The following is a 17,495-nucleotide window of genomic DNA, read 5'->3' as shown; positions in this document are numbered from 1 at the left end:
AGCAATTAAATGAACAGCTACGGAGTTTAAGGTTCTTGGCTAGATGCAGGAAGCTCTGAGTTTGAGACCGTCTTTATTTCTTAAAAGTTGCTTGTTGACTTTAGACTGGTGGATCTCTTTCATCCCAATGACCTCATAAAGTTGATGGTCTTTCCGATCCCTTCCAATTCCACATATTTTTTTTCATTCTATGACTATAAAAACAAACTCAAAGGAATAAATAGAAACAATAGTAAAATCTCAGAAAGTGGAACAGAAAAGGTACTTAATATAAAGTATCACAAGCAAAAGTAAACGCAGGTAGTCCTCAATTTACAACCACAAGGGTTTTTTCAGATGTCGGAGTACTGCCTAAGTAAAACGCTATTTTCCAAATAAACCATAGATTGTGGTGTGGAGAAAAACCGAGAAGATCATTACCGTCGTAACATCAAGACCTCAATGAAAAAAACAAATGAATTGAAAACAGAAAACTTCCCGGAGAGGAATTTCAATACAGAGACTAAACAGATGCTGAAGAACGAACATTTCAAACTAAATGAATTGAATTGATCTGCACTGTATAAATCTTGAGGTTCAACTTGATTCCTGCTGACTAGCAGAGACGTCCGTGCTGTTTTCTTGGCACGATACAAAATGGGTTCGGCAAGCAATAAGACTTAGATATGCTCCACAGCCCTCTCTAAGCAGTTTACAGTATCAGCCTCTTTGCTCCCAACAGTCTGGGTTCCTCATTTTACCGACCTCGGAAGGATGTAAGGCTGAGCTAACCTTGAGCCGGGTCTGGATCGGACTGCTGGCAGTGGGCAGAGTTAGCCTGCAATCCTGCATCCTAACCACTGCACCACCACAGCTTTTCCCCTCTGGCTTTTGTCCAAACGTCAACTTAGGAAATGGATACAAGCACCTTATCTTTGTCTGAATATTGGTACATTTAATGACACGTTCACAATTAAAGTGATTACCTACAAGACTGAAAATATAAGTATGAATTAGCCTCACTTATCCAAGAAACGTATAAAACTAGATCTAATGACTTAATGCATCTTAACTAATGATTTTTTTTAATTGATTACATGCCATCGAGTCTTTGTCAACTTGTTCTTTTATGAGAAGAACTTTCCAACTTTCAGTAAAAGGTAAGACTGTTTAATCTCTGCTTCTTAATTGTTTGAGAGGAGCAACTAGACTCCTGTCTTATCTATGGAAAACAAGAATTTGCAAAGGGGAAAAGCAAGTTCCTTCAGAGTTGGCTTTCAGTTAGATTTAATGACACAGCCACAGCTGACTGAAGAGCTCAATAAATGGTCTTTGAGGAGTTTCAGTCCAGCTATCTCACAGGACTGCTTTTACGTGGGAAAAAAAAAACCCTGGGAAATCTCCCACGTACAGTAATTTGCCTTGATAAAGCCGTTTTATTTATTCATAAATGCAATGAATAAGTAAGTGGATCTCTGGTAGTTTGAAAATTAGCTTTCTAATTCTTCCTGTAACCAAGATAACATGAGTGCAAAACAAAATGACTGCTGGAATAAACACACAAATATACAATTTCAAAAATTTATTTCAAAATTCAAAGCAGAAAAACACAATCCCATTTATGAAAAACAAGTGGCCCCAAAATATTACAGATAAAACTTAAGTGGTTAGCTATGTACCATCCAATTGGTGTTGACTACTGATCATAGAAATATTTTTCCATTAAAATCTGCCCAATACAATTGTGCATAAGTGACATTCGGGTGGAGAAAAAGCAGAAGCATAATTCAAAGTCAGGTGTTACCCTGCACAAATTACAATATTTTGATACATTATAGAATTGTATTATACTCCAGATTCAAAAGGCAAAGTGTGATTCAGTGTAATGTAACTGTCCTTTTCTGGGCTTGTGCAATTACCCACACAATTCAGGAAAAGATGTGTTTGATAAAATATTTCCAATATGAGTACCAGTTTGATGCAGTGGTTAGGGTGCTGGCCTATTAACCAGGGAACTGAATTCTAGTTCTGCCTGAGGCATGAAAAACCAACTGGGTTACTTTGGGTCTGTCTGTCCCTCACAGTCCAACCCACCTCACAGAGTTGCTTTCTGTAGGAGGAAGAAAGAATATTGTGTATGTTCGTTACCTTAAGGTACTTTTAAAGTAGAATAATAAAAGCAGGATAAAATCTTTTTAAAAATATGCTATATATGCATGCACCCATGCACTTCCCAAATTGTACTTTTGCCTTTTACCAAATTCATATTGCTTCACAGATCCAAAAAAACTTAATTTGTATAAGAAAAAAGGTCGTAACAATGAAATGAAACGAAGTGGCCATATATAATAGTTATATCAGGCACAATTAGCAATTTTGTTAAATTTTAAATTTGCCAATTCTTAACAAATTTGGAGAAATTGATGGGGAGGGACATTGGAAAAGTCAGTCAAGAAATATCTAGGAAGATCCAGATAAAGTTAATACAAAATAGAGCTGAAATAAAATCTCCATTAGAAAATATTGTATAATACAAAGAGTGAACTAAAGCTTTTAAAAAACAATAAACTCTAATATTCCCTGTTTAGGGACCAAATAGGCTGAGCTGAACTGAAAACTCACAGCTAGCCCTCTACTTATGAAAGATGGCCGTAAGGTTCTTAACACCCAATTTTGAATTTACAACAATCTCAACACATGCAGTCATGTGATTTTACTTTGAGTGTTTAGCAAACCAGCTCATATTTACTGCTGTTTGCAGTGTCCCATGGCCACACCATCCCAATGTTTGACATTTTGCAATTTTCCGGTGTTTATTTCCAGTTTCCAACAAAAATGCCCATTGGATATAATGGATTTGGTTAATGACAGCTGCATTTGCTTAAGCACAGCATTTGCTTAACAGCGGCTATAAACTATGTAAAGTGGTGTCCAATCGCAACTTTACATGTTGACCTACTTAATATCCATGTTGACTTACAACCGTTTGTAAATCAAGGATTACTTACAATTGGAGGTTAAGTCTAGACTGGCCTGAATTCTGCAAACAGGACATAGTCAGAAGAATGATATGTTGGCTGCTTTCTCAGGGAAGGCAAAAGAAAGCTGCGATTCAGAATGCTCTTTTTTTTTTTAACAAAGTTATTGTTAGATCTGGTAGATCGGTTCACATTAAGAGGCGAGACTCGAAAGTGTATATTCAGCTCTTTATTACATGAATAGAATGGAACAGTCTTCGGCTTGCGAGCCGCTTGGCTTTATACAGCCGGCCGGCCGGCGGCTCAGCGGCCAATGGCAGCGCTTTGAATCTCCCGCGATTGGCTCGGCCAATCGCGGTAGATTCTTAGCGCACCAATCACAGGAGTTCAGTCAGCCAATCACGTCGCGGTCCGTGTGGACCAATCAGAATGCGAGTTTACAAGAATGTTAATATAGAACAGTTATGAACCGCAAAGATCAAACAAAAATATTAAAAGGGAGAGAGGCTATTTTCTCTTTGTTTCTCTAAACATTTGGTTCTGTTTTATTTTTCTAATGGGCTTATTGCTATATTTTTAAAAAGATGACACAATATATCGGACGCAAATATCATGTTGCAGGAAAAGGGAGAAAATCCCATAATACTAGGAAATTTAAGTATGAGAGCAAAAAGCGAGAGACAGCTCTACCTTGGCGGAATCTGTTTTGCCTGACAGATGGGAAATCTGCTAGATTCCTTTTAATCCTGCGTACATTATCGTAAGCAATCTTGAGTCACAGCCTTGTTTTGACTACAAAGCCAGCTTACAGCATTTCTGGCAACGACGACGGTAACGGCTTATACACCCACACCTCCTTCCTAACACTTTCTTCGTTCCGTTGCTGGATATTAGACAGAGCTTTCCCAAATTTTCAGGATGATGCTTGCCCAGTTTTCTTCCGTAGGCGAAAGCCAGCTGTTAAAATAATAATAGTCTTGTAGTGATTCAGCCTTGACAATGGAGCTGTGCGATTAAAGGAAAGACAATAAATTGAGGTACAGATAGAATGGCTGTAAAGTAGGTATAAAGGCTTAAACGGGCTTATGGCCTTGGTTTGGCAGGATTGTTCTGGTCTGGCACCCAAATCCAGGCATCCCTGCCAACTTACAAAAGAATCCTGGAAAATAGGATTTAATTGCTTGAAAACATGATAAGCTTAGCTGAAAAACAGAGTTTGAACATTTTCTTTCCTGAGGCGAGAAGGGGAGCAGGTATGCCAGAAAGCTCTGCCTTTTTCTTTGGTGCAGATTTGAGAAATTAAAAAGACCCCTTAGAAATAAATAGGACTTTGTTTCATCAACTAAGTTTTTAAAAATGTGACATGAAGTGAGCTGAGCTGAAAATGTATGGCTTTGAAGGCAGAGCCTCGAGTAGATTGTAAACAAAACTAGTACAGGTATTCCTCGACATACAACCACAATTGAAACCAATTGTGTTTATATTGCTAAGCAAGATGTCGTTAAGTGAACTTTAGTCCATTTTTTTTTTACTTACATAGTTAATTGAATCGCTACAGTTCTTAAGTTAGTACCATGGTTCTTAAGTGAATCTGGCTTCCCATTAACTTTTGCTTATCAGAAGGTTGCAAAAAGTGGTCACGTGATCCCAGGGACACTTCAACCGTCATAAGTCCATGCCAGTTGCCAAGCGTCTGAATTCTAATCGCATGACCATGGATCTTGCAATAATTAGAATGGATTGCTCCAAAATTAGGACCAAAGCAGACAAGGGATTTGGGTTTAAGGCTGGACTGAAAGCAGTCAAGGGGAAATGAGTCTGCAGGATTGGACCCTGTTCAAAACAGAGTGGAATTCTCTGCTCTTTGGCTTCAAGGACTCACCTGTTTTTTTCTTGCCGTGCCATAATGTCTCTGGTGACACTTTTTGGGCGTGGGTTTCTGTTGAACATCTAGCATTTGGGGAAAGCCTTGAGAAGTATTTTCAGGGTCAACTGACTCAGGAAGGAGACCTCCCATCATGCGATTAAATTCTTCATCGGTCTGAGAGAAAAGTGAAGTTACATTTCCTTTCGCTTCCGGTTTGGCTCACATTAACGAAAAGACAACGAGACTGGGAAAAGTGCAAAAAAAAGAGAGCCACTAAAGTGATTAAAGGCCTGGAGACTAAAACATACAAAGGACGGTTGCAGGAACTGGGTATGGCTAGTCTAGAGAAAAGAAAGACTAAAGATGACAGGGGTGCAATATTCTAGCATTTGAGAGGTTGCCCCGAAGAAAAGGGGGTCAATTTATTCGCCAAAGTACTTGAAGGCAAGATAAGAACCAACGAAAACTAACCAAGGAGAGAAACAACCTGGAATTAGGGATAAATTTCCTAACAGTGAGAACAATTAACCAGTGGAACTGCTGGCCACCAGAAGTTATGGGTATTTCGTCACTGGAAGCTTTTAAGAAGAGATTGGACAGCCATTTGCCTCAGATTGTATAGGGTCTCCTGCTTGAGCAGGGGGTTGGACTAGAAGACCTCCAAGGTCCCTTCCAGCTCTATTCTGATGAATGATTGAGGCATACTTATGTCATATTTGCCTAATCCCTTCAGACTCCTCCGATCATTCTTGTCTCAACTCCTGCAAAAGACATCTGGCAAACCGAATCTAGGAAATTGTGAAGGTCTCTCTGACCACAAAACGTGATCTCAGACACTTCAGGCTTGTTTGTTTTTTTTAAATAGAGTTTTATTTGGGTTTTCACAAAACATACAAATACAAATAAAATATCCTTTTTTTGAGAACAGCATGCTCCCGGGTTATCACTTCTCCATAGAGACATAAACTCAATTACATATTCATCTTATGTATTCTGATCCATATCTTATAACTATCTTCGCAGTTTTCTCAATAGTCCCTTTACTTGCTTTCTGTAACCTTATTTTTAATTATCTCATTCCTTTCTAAGTTCCATTACGTATCTTTTTCTAATTTTCAGTATCTTTCTAGTCAATATTTTTATACTTTTGTCTGTCCTGTTTACAATTTCATATTTTCTTTTCTCATAAAACATTTCCCCCTGTAATTACTAGACTGGAGTGTAACACCTTTGTATCTTTTAATTATGATCCATTCAAATTTTGTTTAAAGTTTAAATTATGCCTTTACAGTTATAACATTCATTTTCTAACCTCTATTTTATAACACATAACTATTATCAACCGAATTCTGTTTGGTACATTCCCTTAAAGATACACACTAAGTTCTTGAAAAAAAATGTACATATACGTATAACAATATGTATACCAATAGTAAGTGAAGTAATTATTCTATTCAAGTTCAGCTCAGCCATTAATATAGATAGCAATCTTTTACATTTCTATTTAATCTTTTAACAAATATTACCTAATACTATCAGTTGTCATTCACTTTAATTGCCAATATTTTGTATTTTACTCAATACTGTCTTTAAACAAAAAACAAAGCAATAGTTATTAACAGTAGTCAATAAAATTATTATTCTTATTCAAATTCATCCTGTCAACTGATATCAATTTCATTAAAAATCCTCCATGTTTCTTTTCCATTTATATACTTTTTTTAAATCATTGAGAGCCTTATTCTCTTATCCTTTGTTTCATTTAATTACTAGCAAATATTCCATTACATATCAATACCAACTTTATCTGTCACTTTAATCATCTATCATATTTTCTAACTCTTTTCTATTTCTAGTATAACAATGCAATCTCATGTACCCTTGCAGAATCCTCTCTTTAAGTTAAATATTTAACTATTGTCTCTGTGCCTTTTAAATAAGCTTATACCTTTAATTCTTGTACGTTTTTCCTGTTTCTCTATATCTTGTTTCTGTCCTTTATAACTTCTTTTCCTTTCCATCTTCCCCCTCTTCTTCTCCCTCCCCTTTTTGTTCCCTTTTCTATCTGATTCTCCCTTCTGTGATCCTCCCTTCTGCTTCTTCCTAATGTTATAGTTACTTTTCAAATTACTCTTTTTTTGGTTGTTGTTTCAAGTCTTAAGTTTTTAACTCCCTTTCACCCCTTTCCTTTTTTTACCCCGCTTAAAATTGCTTGGTCATTAAAGATGGCCTCTTTGTCCCGCCCTTCTTGTTCTGCAAGCATTTCTTGTTGTTTTTCATAGTTCAAAATCTCCATTTCTAAAAACTGAAATACGAAGCCAAAAGATCCTCTTCCCTCTTGTGCTTCTTCTTTTTGTTCTTTAAAGTCTCATTTTTAGTTCTTCAAGGAGTGATGCCGTTTTAAAGATTTTTAAACAACCCCCGATTGATTTTATTTCGTTTCATTAGGATCCACCATCCAAAATTTCAGGAATCACCCAATAATCCAAAGCTGTTTCTTGCTTCTTTTCTCACTTTCTCTTTCCAGGGGCTTTTTTATCTTGTAACAATTTTTCAGCTACAATTTGTCCTTTACAAATCTTGTTAAAATTCCACTATCAATTCTTTTTACTTCCAGGTGGTCTCCATTTTTCCAGATTCCACTCTCTCTTTTTTTTTTCCTCCTCTGCTTTCTTTCTTTTTAAAATTTTTAAATTATCCAAGAATCTTTATCCCTTTGACACTTTATTTTCAGCTAAAAATAGTCTGTAAATGTCAAAGTGGATTAATATCAATTTCTTGTTCAGATCTCTTCTTCACGTTCAAAGTCAATTAAAACTGTCAATGTGAGAGAAGAAAAAAAACAATTCTTTTTCCTTTCCTTTTCTCTTTTGCTGCTTTAAAAATATTTTTTAGGAATAGTCTTAGTCTTTGTAATTCAAGTTCCAGGTACCTTAAATAGATGTTTTCTCTGTTCAACCCGGTCAGTCACACTTTCTCCTTTAAACTTCCTCCTACACAATCTTGTCCGGTTGGGTTCTTTGAAGTGGCCATTTCTGACCACCACTGCAACTGCCTTTGGGAAGGGAGTAATGGCCAGCCGAGGAGGAGAGATGTGGCTCTCCTCAACCCCACCGGTGGTCTCCCCCTTCTTCACCACCTCTACGGGGTGGCTTCATCCCCGAATCCAAGCAGCTCGGGGTGCTTCCAGCGGTGAGCACGGATCAAAACCGTGCACGATCGTGGATTTCAGTCTGTCACCGAAGAAGCCCAAACCAGAAATCACTTCAGTCTTGTTTTAATTGCTTGTTTACATGTCTGCCTCTCTGAGGTCATTGCATTTGACTTTACAAGTTGGACAGTAAGAGTGATCCGAATGATGCCTATTACCTATTTCAGGCAGATGTGGGCTCATTCCTCTTCTCTAGCCTGGACATTATTGTATCCTGCCATTTTAATCTCCCCCCTCAAACTTGTTTGTGAACAAGGAACGTTTGTCTAGCGGAATAGCAAAACAGGCCTAGAATGCTCAGGTAATAGAATGGGAGTGCAAGGCTGAAATAAACGCTGGACATAAGTACATCCCTGTCATTTGCATCCCAAAAAAATTGCATAGGGGAATCTGGAAATCAGCACTCGGGTCTCCCTGGATGAACCTTACCTATATCATGTGATTTTTGTGGGGAAAAACAGGAAGATGAAAAGCTGCAGATTCAGCTTTGAGCTCCAGATAAATGACAGGATTTTAATGAACAAGGAAGGAAAGGAAATCCTAACTAAAACTTGGCATTCAGATCCCTTCGTGACTCCTGTTCGTTTAAAAAGAAACTCCGCTTGAGTTATAACTGTATGCGTGTAAGTATAAGAGAAGGAGCAAAGAATGTGTGTGGATTATGTTTGATTCTAAATTAATAAAATCTTGGAGAAATGAAATTAAAGGGAGAGAAATTGGGAAAAGATATGTATAAATGATAACTAAGGAGGTTTTTTTTTTTTTCTCCAATGTTTTGCTTCAAGTGTGATAATGTGGAACCATGTTTTAAAGAATAATGCTTTGTTTGTCTTGTTGAAGTTTATGGGTAGTTCTTGGAAAGGAGGTTTTATATGTTTTGTTTGTCTTGAAAAATCAATAAAACTTGTTTAAAAAAAAAAAAGAGAAGGAGCAAAGAAAAGAGCCAGCCAAGCTGTCCTTGCTGAAGTAAGACAGATGTTTTCCTTTCTGGCTGGTGATCTGCAGTGTGGGGAGACCATCAAAGCCAGAAGCTTCTAATCATCTTGCTTGTCACATCAGACAACTTACAAAACACCATTCAGCACAGAACAGGCAGAAGAGTAAGACAAGGAAAGAGGACAGAAAAGAGCGATAGATGATTAAGGGACTGGAGGTTAAAACATAAAAAAATATTGCTGGAATTAGGTAGGTCTGGAGGGGCTGTCCCAAAGAAGATGCGGTTAATCTGTCCTCCAAAGCACCTGAAGACAGGACAAGAAGCAATGAGTGGAAACTAATCAAGGAGAGAAGCAACCTAGAACTAAGGAGGAATTTCCAGACAGTAAGCACCATTTATTAGTGGAACAACTTGCCCCCACTTGCTCACATTCCCCATGTGAATGCTCCAACACAGGAAGTTTTCAAGAAGAGATTGGACAACCGTATGTCTGAAGTGGTATAGGATTTCCTGCCTGAACGGGGCTGGATCAGAGGACCCCCAACTCTTGTTATTCTGTTAAGGACCTGCAACCTTTATGCCGCTACTTAATCTGCCAACTCAAACATTCCATAGGTGGGAAACCCTGTTTCTAAATAGCAATGGATGCGTGCTAATATGAAGTATTGATACCAATTATAAAGCCTTAGTAAGGCCACACTTGGAGTACTGCATCCACCACAGGTCACCACATCACACAAAAGATGTTGAGACTTTGGAAAAAAAGTGCAAAGAAGAACAACTAAGATGATTAAGGGCCTGCAGGCAGAAACAAGAATGGTTGGAGGATTTGGATTTGGCTAGTCTAGAGAAAAGAAGGATGAGGGGGAAATATAATAGCAGTATTCCACTATTTGAAAGGTTGCCAGAAAGTGGAAGCGGTCAACTTATTTTCCAAAGCACCAAAAGGCAGGACAAGAAACAATGGATGGAAACTAATCAAGGAAAGAGGCAATCTGGAATTAAGGAGAAACTGCCTAACAGTAAAGACAGTGAACCAGTGGAACAGCTCGCCACTAGAAGTTGTGGATGCTTCATCACTGGAGGTTTTTAAGAAGAGACTGTCAACAGTCACCTGTCAAAATGAGATAGGGTCACCTGTTGGGACAGAGGGTTGGACTAGAAGACCTCCAAAGTCCCTTCCAGCTCTATTCTGATTGTATGGAGATTTTTCTCCAACATGCATGAGCTCTGAATCTGTGATATACTCCTGAGTTTGCTTACCTGTTGTAATGACACGGCAGTCGAGGTGTTTGATCATGATCAACTGAATCATGATGAACTTTATTGGAGTCTAGTCTTGCATTTATACACATTTTTAGTAATCCTCCAACATCGGTTAACTTTGGTTACTGCTTAACTTTTGTTACTGTTTAGCATAATAGTAATTAGCACAATTAAATTATCTCTAGTTAAAGTCTAACATATGTTTACTTCCTCTCTCTAATCCTCCTTTACATTAGTGACTTTGTTTGCCTGAGTTGTAATTGCTTGTAAACATTCCTTATCTGAGGTTTGCCATCCAAGATAAGAACATTCCTGCAATTACAACTCTACACTTACCAAATCACTAAATTGGTTCATCTTCATCCAATAGGTATGTTTCCCCTCATCGGCCTCACGGTTGTGCTGCTCAACCATCTGCAGATTCTTCTCCCATGTAGCTCTCCGAGACGCCTCTTCGTCCTAAGGAAACCGAGAATAGATGGTGCTATCTTCTCTCCTATCTCAAAGCCTCGTTTGTGGGATGAAGAACAGTTTAAATTTTAGGTTCTCAAAATGGATCCAATTTATTTGATTTTTATCCCGCCTTTTATTTTAGAAGTAACTCAAAGCGGTGAACATACGTAATACTCCTTTCTCCCAATGGTGGTGGGATTGGTACTCAGAAAAGTAGACGACCTCTGAGTACACACTGAGTATTTCCCCCTGCTCTACTCTTCTGGGTGTAAGATGAGCTCCAACTCCTCTTTATTCTCTAGGCTGCAGCATGTATTAAAATAAAATTGTAGGACCCTGAGCAAAGCCCACAATAATCTTGAAAAGAATGTAGCAAAATGGAAGACAGCCCTTCAAAAAGGCTGCACCTTCAAAAAGCAAATTTGCAGCTCATCTCTTTGGGTGCTGTTGGAATTTGCTTTAATAAAAGGAGGAGGAGAAGCAGAAAGAAAGAGGGAGGAAGAAGAGAAGAATCTCAGAAGCATTAAAACCGATGTCTTAGAACTTGACCTCACCCCATTCCTAAGAGGTCTGTAAGAGGCGTGCATAAGTGCACCATCGTGCCTACCGTCCCTGTCCTTATTGTCCCCATTTATTCGTACCTTTTTCCTGCATCCTTACTCGTGTTTATACTTATACCTATTATCTTGTAAGTGACTGACAAATAAGATAAATAAATAAAAACAAATAAATTACTGAAACATGAATTAGACATTCCTCTCTTTGAGACCAAAGCAAACTCACTTCAGGATATACTTTCCCGTGCGTCATCTTCCAGTCTCTCCAGGCTTCTTCTAGGGCCGAATCCTGTGCTACGGAAAACGCTTTCAGGGAAACTAGCCAAGTAAGCAACATCACCCAGCTTGAGAGCATTGTCTTCGTCTAGAAAGGCAAAAAGAAGCTCTTTGTTACCTATTTCAAATCAGACAAATCCCCCAATATCACCAGGTAAAATCCCTGCCATGAAATTATCATGGTGGGCACCTTTCTCCTCGTCATGCAGTCCTTTTCCAAACCCTTTCCAATTTTCTGGACAAACAAGTATTTAGCTTTATCCTTCAGCCCCGTTGCTGTAACTGCATCCACACAAAAGGACTTTGGGTTGTAAAGTCTGCCTTCTAACCTTGAACTGTTGCTCTTGCGTTTGAAAGGGCTATCTTGATGAATCTCCGAAGGGTTCCCGGGAGCCTTTACAGTGCCCTGGTTCAACCTACCGGTCAGGATAAAGCACAGGCAATGTTTAGGGCTGTGTTGCATGCCCTGTTTGTGGCTGTTTCACCAGCTTCGATCTGCTTCTGAGGATGGGAACATCAGGAGGCGTGTGTGAAAACAGCCAATTGTTGTCTTCGTTAGCCAGCTGAAAATCCTGTCGCTCTGGGATATTTACTGGAATTTGGGAGGGGAGAAGGGAACGCGGCTTCCCCTGTTTTCTCCTTGTTCCCATCACAAAAATGAATGGACTGGCCAGCAATTTTTTCTTCCCCTACTCTACTCCTGTGAGTTATGAGTTTCTCTCAGACAGAAACTGCAGCCAGGAGACTTGGCAGGGGGCGGGGGAAACACGATGAGGGATGTGAAGTCAAGAGATATTCAGCGAGAGGATAGACAGCATGTTTGACGGGAGAGCCTGAGTAAATAAACTTCACGCAGTGAGGGGTTAATAAAAGAAAGTTCAGAAAAAGAATGGAAGGAAAAAGTCCTGCTGCTGCTGCTGTTGAAGGAAGGTAGGCAGCACAGATTTTTGAATGAGGCCACATCTGGGGGCGTGGGAGAGAGAGAGAGGAAGGGAGGGAAAGAGAGAAAGGAGAGGAGGAGGAGGAAGAGAGAGAAGAGAATAACAGTTGGAAAGGATCTTGGAGGTCTTGTAGCCCAATGCCCTGCTCAAACGAGACAACACCATTTGAAAAAAAGGGGCTGTCCAGTCTCTTCTTAAAAAACCTTGAGTGATGGGAGCACCTCAACTTCTGAATGCAAGCTGTTCCACTGATTAATTCTAATTGTCAGATCATTTCTCCTTTATTCCAGGTAGCTTCTCTCCTTGATTGGTTTCCATCTGTTGCTTCTTGTCCGGCCTTCTAACGCTTTGGAGAATAGCTTGACTCCCTCTTCTTTGGGGCAGCCCCTGAGATATCGCAAGGCTGCTATCCTGTCTCTCCTAGTCCTTCTTTTCATTAGACTAGACATTACCCAGTTCCTGCAACTGTTCTTTATATGTTTTAGCCTCCAATCCCCTTGTTGCTCTTCTCTGCACTCTTTCTAGAGTATCAACCTCTTTTTTTATATATATTGTGGTGTGACTAAAAATAGGTCCAATATGCCAAGTGTGGTCTTTACCAAGGCATTATCAAGTGATACTAACACTTCACGTGATCTTCCCTTGATACATGTGGCCAATAAGAGCCAACAGTGTCCTCCATGGCTCATCACTAATCAGTGCTGGTTTGGGCAGAGAAAATTGGGTGGTTTCTCTAGCCAGGCCTCCAAACCTAGTCACGTTCAGTGACCTCGCTTTGAAAGAGGGGCCAGCCCAGTTATCGCAGCTACAAGTGGCTGCATTGGAGTGAGGTGGGGTGAGAATTGTGTGAAGAAGTAGGAAAATACACCATTCTAGCTTCAGAGTGCAGTCCTCCCAGAACCAAATGATTATTAATTAGACCGATTTTAAGCATACTATCACTTTTTTCAGAGCTTAGGTTTTTGGTTCCATGGAACAGCTGATGATAAGATCAAGGCCTGATGACCTCGTGGGGATATCACTGCCAGATCAGGTCTGGGCAGTATTTCCTCTCATGGTGGTCAATCATATCCATCTCAGAAGCCCACAAATAAGAGATTAAGGTACATGTTGCCTTGTTCTGTTGCCTTCTAGAGGTGGATGGTCCTCCCCTTCCTGTTTTCAAGACTTAGTACCATCTGTAGTTCTGTCTTCTAGAACCGGTGTACTAGAAATAGCCGTTGGAAGGAACCTTGGAGGTTCTTTGCAACTTTCTTCTTTGTGATAGCCCCTCAAATATTGGAAGGCTGCTATCATGTCACCCTTTTAATTAAACTACTTTTAAACTACTTTTGGGTTGACTTTTTTTGGCAGCTGCCAACATATTGGGGCAGGCTTCTATATCTGGAAACGGAGAACGCCATTCTCCAGCGGCAAGTAAAATAAGCAATTCAGATTTGCAGAGAGGATAACAAAAGCTACGTCTGTTTCATTGCCCGCTCTGAGATCTTGGAGGCACGCTAATAATGTTTTTAAATCGGTCTCAGATGTGCATTATTTTCCTTTGCTGAGAACACAAATGTGTTCCGGAATGCCAGGATCAAAATGAGGCCTTTGTTGAGATGGCTGTAATAACAGACTCTTGCAAGTCTGATTGTGCAGGGGGTTGGACTAGAAGACCTCCAAGGTTCCCTCCCATCTCTGTTATTCTTTATTCGGCTTGTCTTCCTCCCCCTTCTTATGTTCCAATGAATGAAGAAAGTGTCTGTTTGAGCCACTTCCAAATGTTATCTCACTGTTCTGGACTTTAAAAATAAGAACAGCATGGATATATTATTGTACTAAGAAGTATTTGCGTAGCAGAGCTAACTTGTAATTTACAATTCCCCTTTCTCTTCTCAACTGTAGTACAACAACATTGAACCTAGTCCATCTAAGATAATAAAACCAACGCTGGTCTCCAAATGGAAATAGTCCTCGACTATCACAATTGAGCTCAACATTTGTTGCTAACTGAGACATTCATTAAATGACTTTTGCCCCTTTCTTGCCACAGCTGTTCAGTGAATCATTGCAAGTGTTAGGTTAGTCACATGGTTGTTAAGTGAATCTGGCTTCCCCTACTGACTGTGCTTGTCAGCAGGTCGCAAAAGGAGATCACGTGACCCCGGGACACGGCAACTGTCATAAATATGAGTCAGTGGCTGAATTTAACCTGACCATAGGGATGTGCAATGGTCAAACGTGTCAATAATGGTCATAAGTCGCTTTTGTCCATGCCATTGTGACTTTGAACAGTCACTAAATGAACTCTTGTAAGTTGAGGACTATATCAGCAATTATTTGTAAAGGTGCACGCAGTCTCACAAGGCAACGTTGCCAAGCTGAAGGGGTCTCTCCCAGCATTAAATACAAACTCTGTCTGCAGGAACAGAAAGACTCAAATTACAGATGACTGAATGCAGGACAGGTGTCGATCAAGCCATGGTGAAATAAATATAGGCACTGTGCTTCCAAAAAATACGCACAATTTAGTTTCTTGCCTCTACTGTATTATCTGTTTAATGGTGCGTAACCGTAACTAAGCAAACACAAACTTCTCTGCTTTCTGACCAGCCTGACGAACAGCTATGAGAGCACAATACTCTATAAAATACTAGGGATTCTAACGTTCTCGTTCTAGAACAGTTACAATGAGAATGCAATATTGTGAAGCTGAAAAAAAAATGCAAGAAAACCTCCATTGGGGATGTTAAAATAAATCCCTGGTTTTGCAAAATTGCCTGCACATAAATATAGCATGCAGCATACATAATAAGAGACGGAAATGCAAGCGGTCCTTGATTTACAACAGTTCATTTAGCGACCAAAGTTGCGGTCTTGAAAAGCGTGAGTTGTGACCATTTTTCACACTTAGGACCACTGCAGCATTCCCGTGGTCACGTGATCCAAATTCAGATGCTTGGCAACTGACTCATATTTATGACGGTTGCAACATCCTACAATGTTGATCACTTCTCATAACCTGGCTAGCAAGTCAATGGGAAAGCCAGATTCACTTCACAGCAATATTGTCTTACTAACTCGACTGCTCTGATTCACTTAACAACGGTGGCAAGAAAGGTCACAAAACTCACTTGACAAATGTCCCACTTTACAGAAATGTTGGGCTCAATTGTGATCGTAAGTCGAGGGGCTTACCTGTATTGGATGAAATTGGATTATTTTGCATTATGCATACAAACCTGAAGTCACTTAAATCTCAACTTCCACATGCCGGCCGGCTTTGCAAACACAATTCTCACGCATGCTTACTCCAGAGGAAATCTCACTCCAAAGAGATTAGAGCACACATGCACAACAACCTAAAAGCGGCTATCCTAAATAGAATTACAGAATTGGAAAGGGACCTTGGAGGTCTTTATAGTCCACTGATTGTTTTGTCAGGAAATTTCTCCTTAGTTTTAGGTTGCTTCTCTCCTTGATTAGTTTTGATCCATTGCTTCCTATCCTGCCCTCAGGTGGGAAAATAGCTTGACCCCCTCCTCTTCTTTGTGGCAGCCCCTCAAATATTGGAAGACTGTTCTCATGTCTCCCCTGGTCCTTCTCTTCACTAGACTAGCCAAGCCCAGTTCCTGCAAACTGTTCTTTACATCAGTGGTGCCCAACCTTTTTTGTACCACGGACCGGTACTGGCATCACAAAATGATCCACGGACCGGTACCGGTATCAGCACGCACGACCAAGGCAAGGCGAGCCGAGCGACCGGTCAGTCAGCCATCTCCCTCTTCTCCCTGCCACCTTCAACACCTCCTTTGTACCTTCTCGCGGTCGATGGGCTTTTCGGGCTCTTTCTTAATCTCCTCCTGAGTAACACAAGACTCCACCGCCATCGGGACGGCTCTTCGTTCGAGGCCGCCCCCCACTCTTCGACGAAACTAAGGCGCGAGGATTCGTTCAGCACCCAAACGCCGCTTTCCATCCAACCAACGACCGACAAGCTCACCCAGAAGCACTTTCTTAAGCGCTGTCAAAACAAGATGGCGGCGTCCAAGCAAAATAGGCGGCCCGGTACAAAATGATCCACGGACCGGTACCGGTCCGGGACCTGGTGGTTGGGGCCCCCTGCTTTACATGTTTTAGCCTCCAGTCCCCTAATCATCCTTGTTGCTCTTCTCTGCACTCTTTCTGGAGCCTCATTGTATTTATTTTTTTTACATCGTGGCGACCAAAACGATGCAGTATTCCAAGTGTGGCCTTACCAAGGCGTTATAAATATCTTTATTAATTCCCAAACATCTCGGTGGGACTTTCTCCTAAACAGGATGCCATTCTAATGATTAAACAGACTCGTGAGGATCTGCAGATACTTTTACACAATTAGGGTCCACAGTGCCAAAGGAGACACATTTTTTCCAGGGTTCTGCAGCTCTTGGACTTTTCATTTTAAAAGAAACCATTCTGTCTGTCTTAGCTTCATTTAGGATACAGTGATAACCAGACCAAAATCGGGAAAAGCATCTTAGGCAGTAAAGAGGAAAAGGGACTCACCATAATCACTCTTACGTTGTGAAGCAAATTAAGGTTAGAAAAAAACCCTCCGATTCCAAGCTCTCTTGACTTGAAAAGTTCTTCAGCCACACCATTTTATAGACCGGGCTCTCTCTTAACTACCTCACATGCTCTTTAGAAACCATGGGCTGGTTAAGGCCACGTGGGTGGGATATCAGAGGCCAAACAGGATGTTGGGTTTGTGTACACACATGGAAAGAATAGAGTGAGTCAGATGGGAAGTCAACACTGAGACAGGAACTCATAGGATGAGTGAGTGCAATGAGAGGTTCATTGGGTTCAAAAAAGACTGGGTTGATCCAGAGGTCACCAAACTTGGCAACTTTAAGGCTTGCGGACTTCAACTTCCAGAATTCTCCAGCCCGCATAACTTGGAAACCTCCGTTCTAGAGCTTCACAGAAGCCAGTTTGAAAAACTCAGGCCAGTTTAATTCCCAAATTCCGAAGAAGGTCCTAATTATTCAATGACAGCTACCTTG

The 17,495-nt window shown here is 40.3% G+C and overlaps 1 protein-coding gene across 4 annotated transcripts; it reads right to left on the bottom strand.

Annotated features, from left to right (window-relative positions):
* Nucleotides 1-1,546: 1,546 nt before the first annotated feature.
* Nucleotides 1,547-17,133, bottom strand: LOC113450342 (uncharacterized). Of its 4 annotated transcripts, none has more exons than XM_026721525.2 (5): nucleotides 16,996-17,133; nucleotides 11,475-11,612; nucleotides 10,575-10,697; nucleotides 4,840-4,998; nucleotides 1,547-3,914 (listed from the first exon to the last, which is right to left on the bottom strand). In XM_026721525.2, exons 1-5 carry the CDS (start codon nucleotides 16,996-16,998, stop codon nucleotides 3,750-3,752), a joined length of 588 nt encoding a protein of 195 aa, XP_026577310.1. In that variant the 5' UTR covers nucleotides 16,999-17,133; the 3' UTR covers nucleotides 1,547-3,749. The 4 variants fall into 4 exon arrangements, with proteins under 4 accessions (XP_026577310.1, XP_087778730.1, XP_026577311.1 ...); XM_087922604.1 differs by lacking the exon at nucleotides 16,996-17,133 and adding an exon at nucleotides 11,945-12,268; XM_026721526.2 differs by lacking the exon at nucleotides 16,996-17,133 and adding an exon at nucleotides 11,854-12,260.
* Between the last annotated feature and the right edge of the window lie 362 nt (nucleotides 17,134-17,495).

This window comes from Pseudonaja textilis, chromosome 1, assembly GCF_049901715.1.
Source record: "Pseudonaja textilis isolate UNSWEBS1 chromosome 1, rPseTex1.2, whole genome shotgun sequence".
NCBI classification, from domain to species: domain Eukaryota; kingdom Metazoa; phylum Chordata; class Lepidosauria; order Squamata; family Elapidae; genus Pseudonaja; species Pseudonaja textilis.
This window is presented reverse-complemented; position numbering and strand designations above follow the sequence as displayed.

Excerpts from the sequence above, each read along its gene's own strand:
- LOC113450342 (XM_087922605.1), bottom strand. Across the intron at positions 4,999-10,574 it reads TGAACCAATTTAGTGATTTG|ACCGATGAAGAATTTAATCG; the intron begins GTAAGTGTAGAG and ends CTTTTCTCTCAG. Across the intron at positions 3,915-4,839 it reads GCACGGCAAGAAAAAAACAG|CTGGCTTTCGCCTACGGAAG; the intron begins GTGAGTCCTTGA and ends TTATTTTAACAG.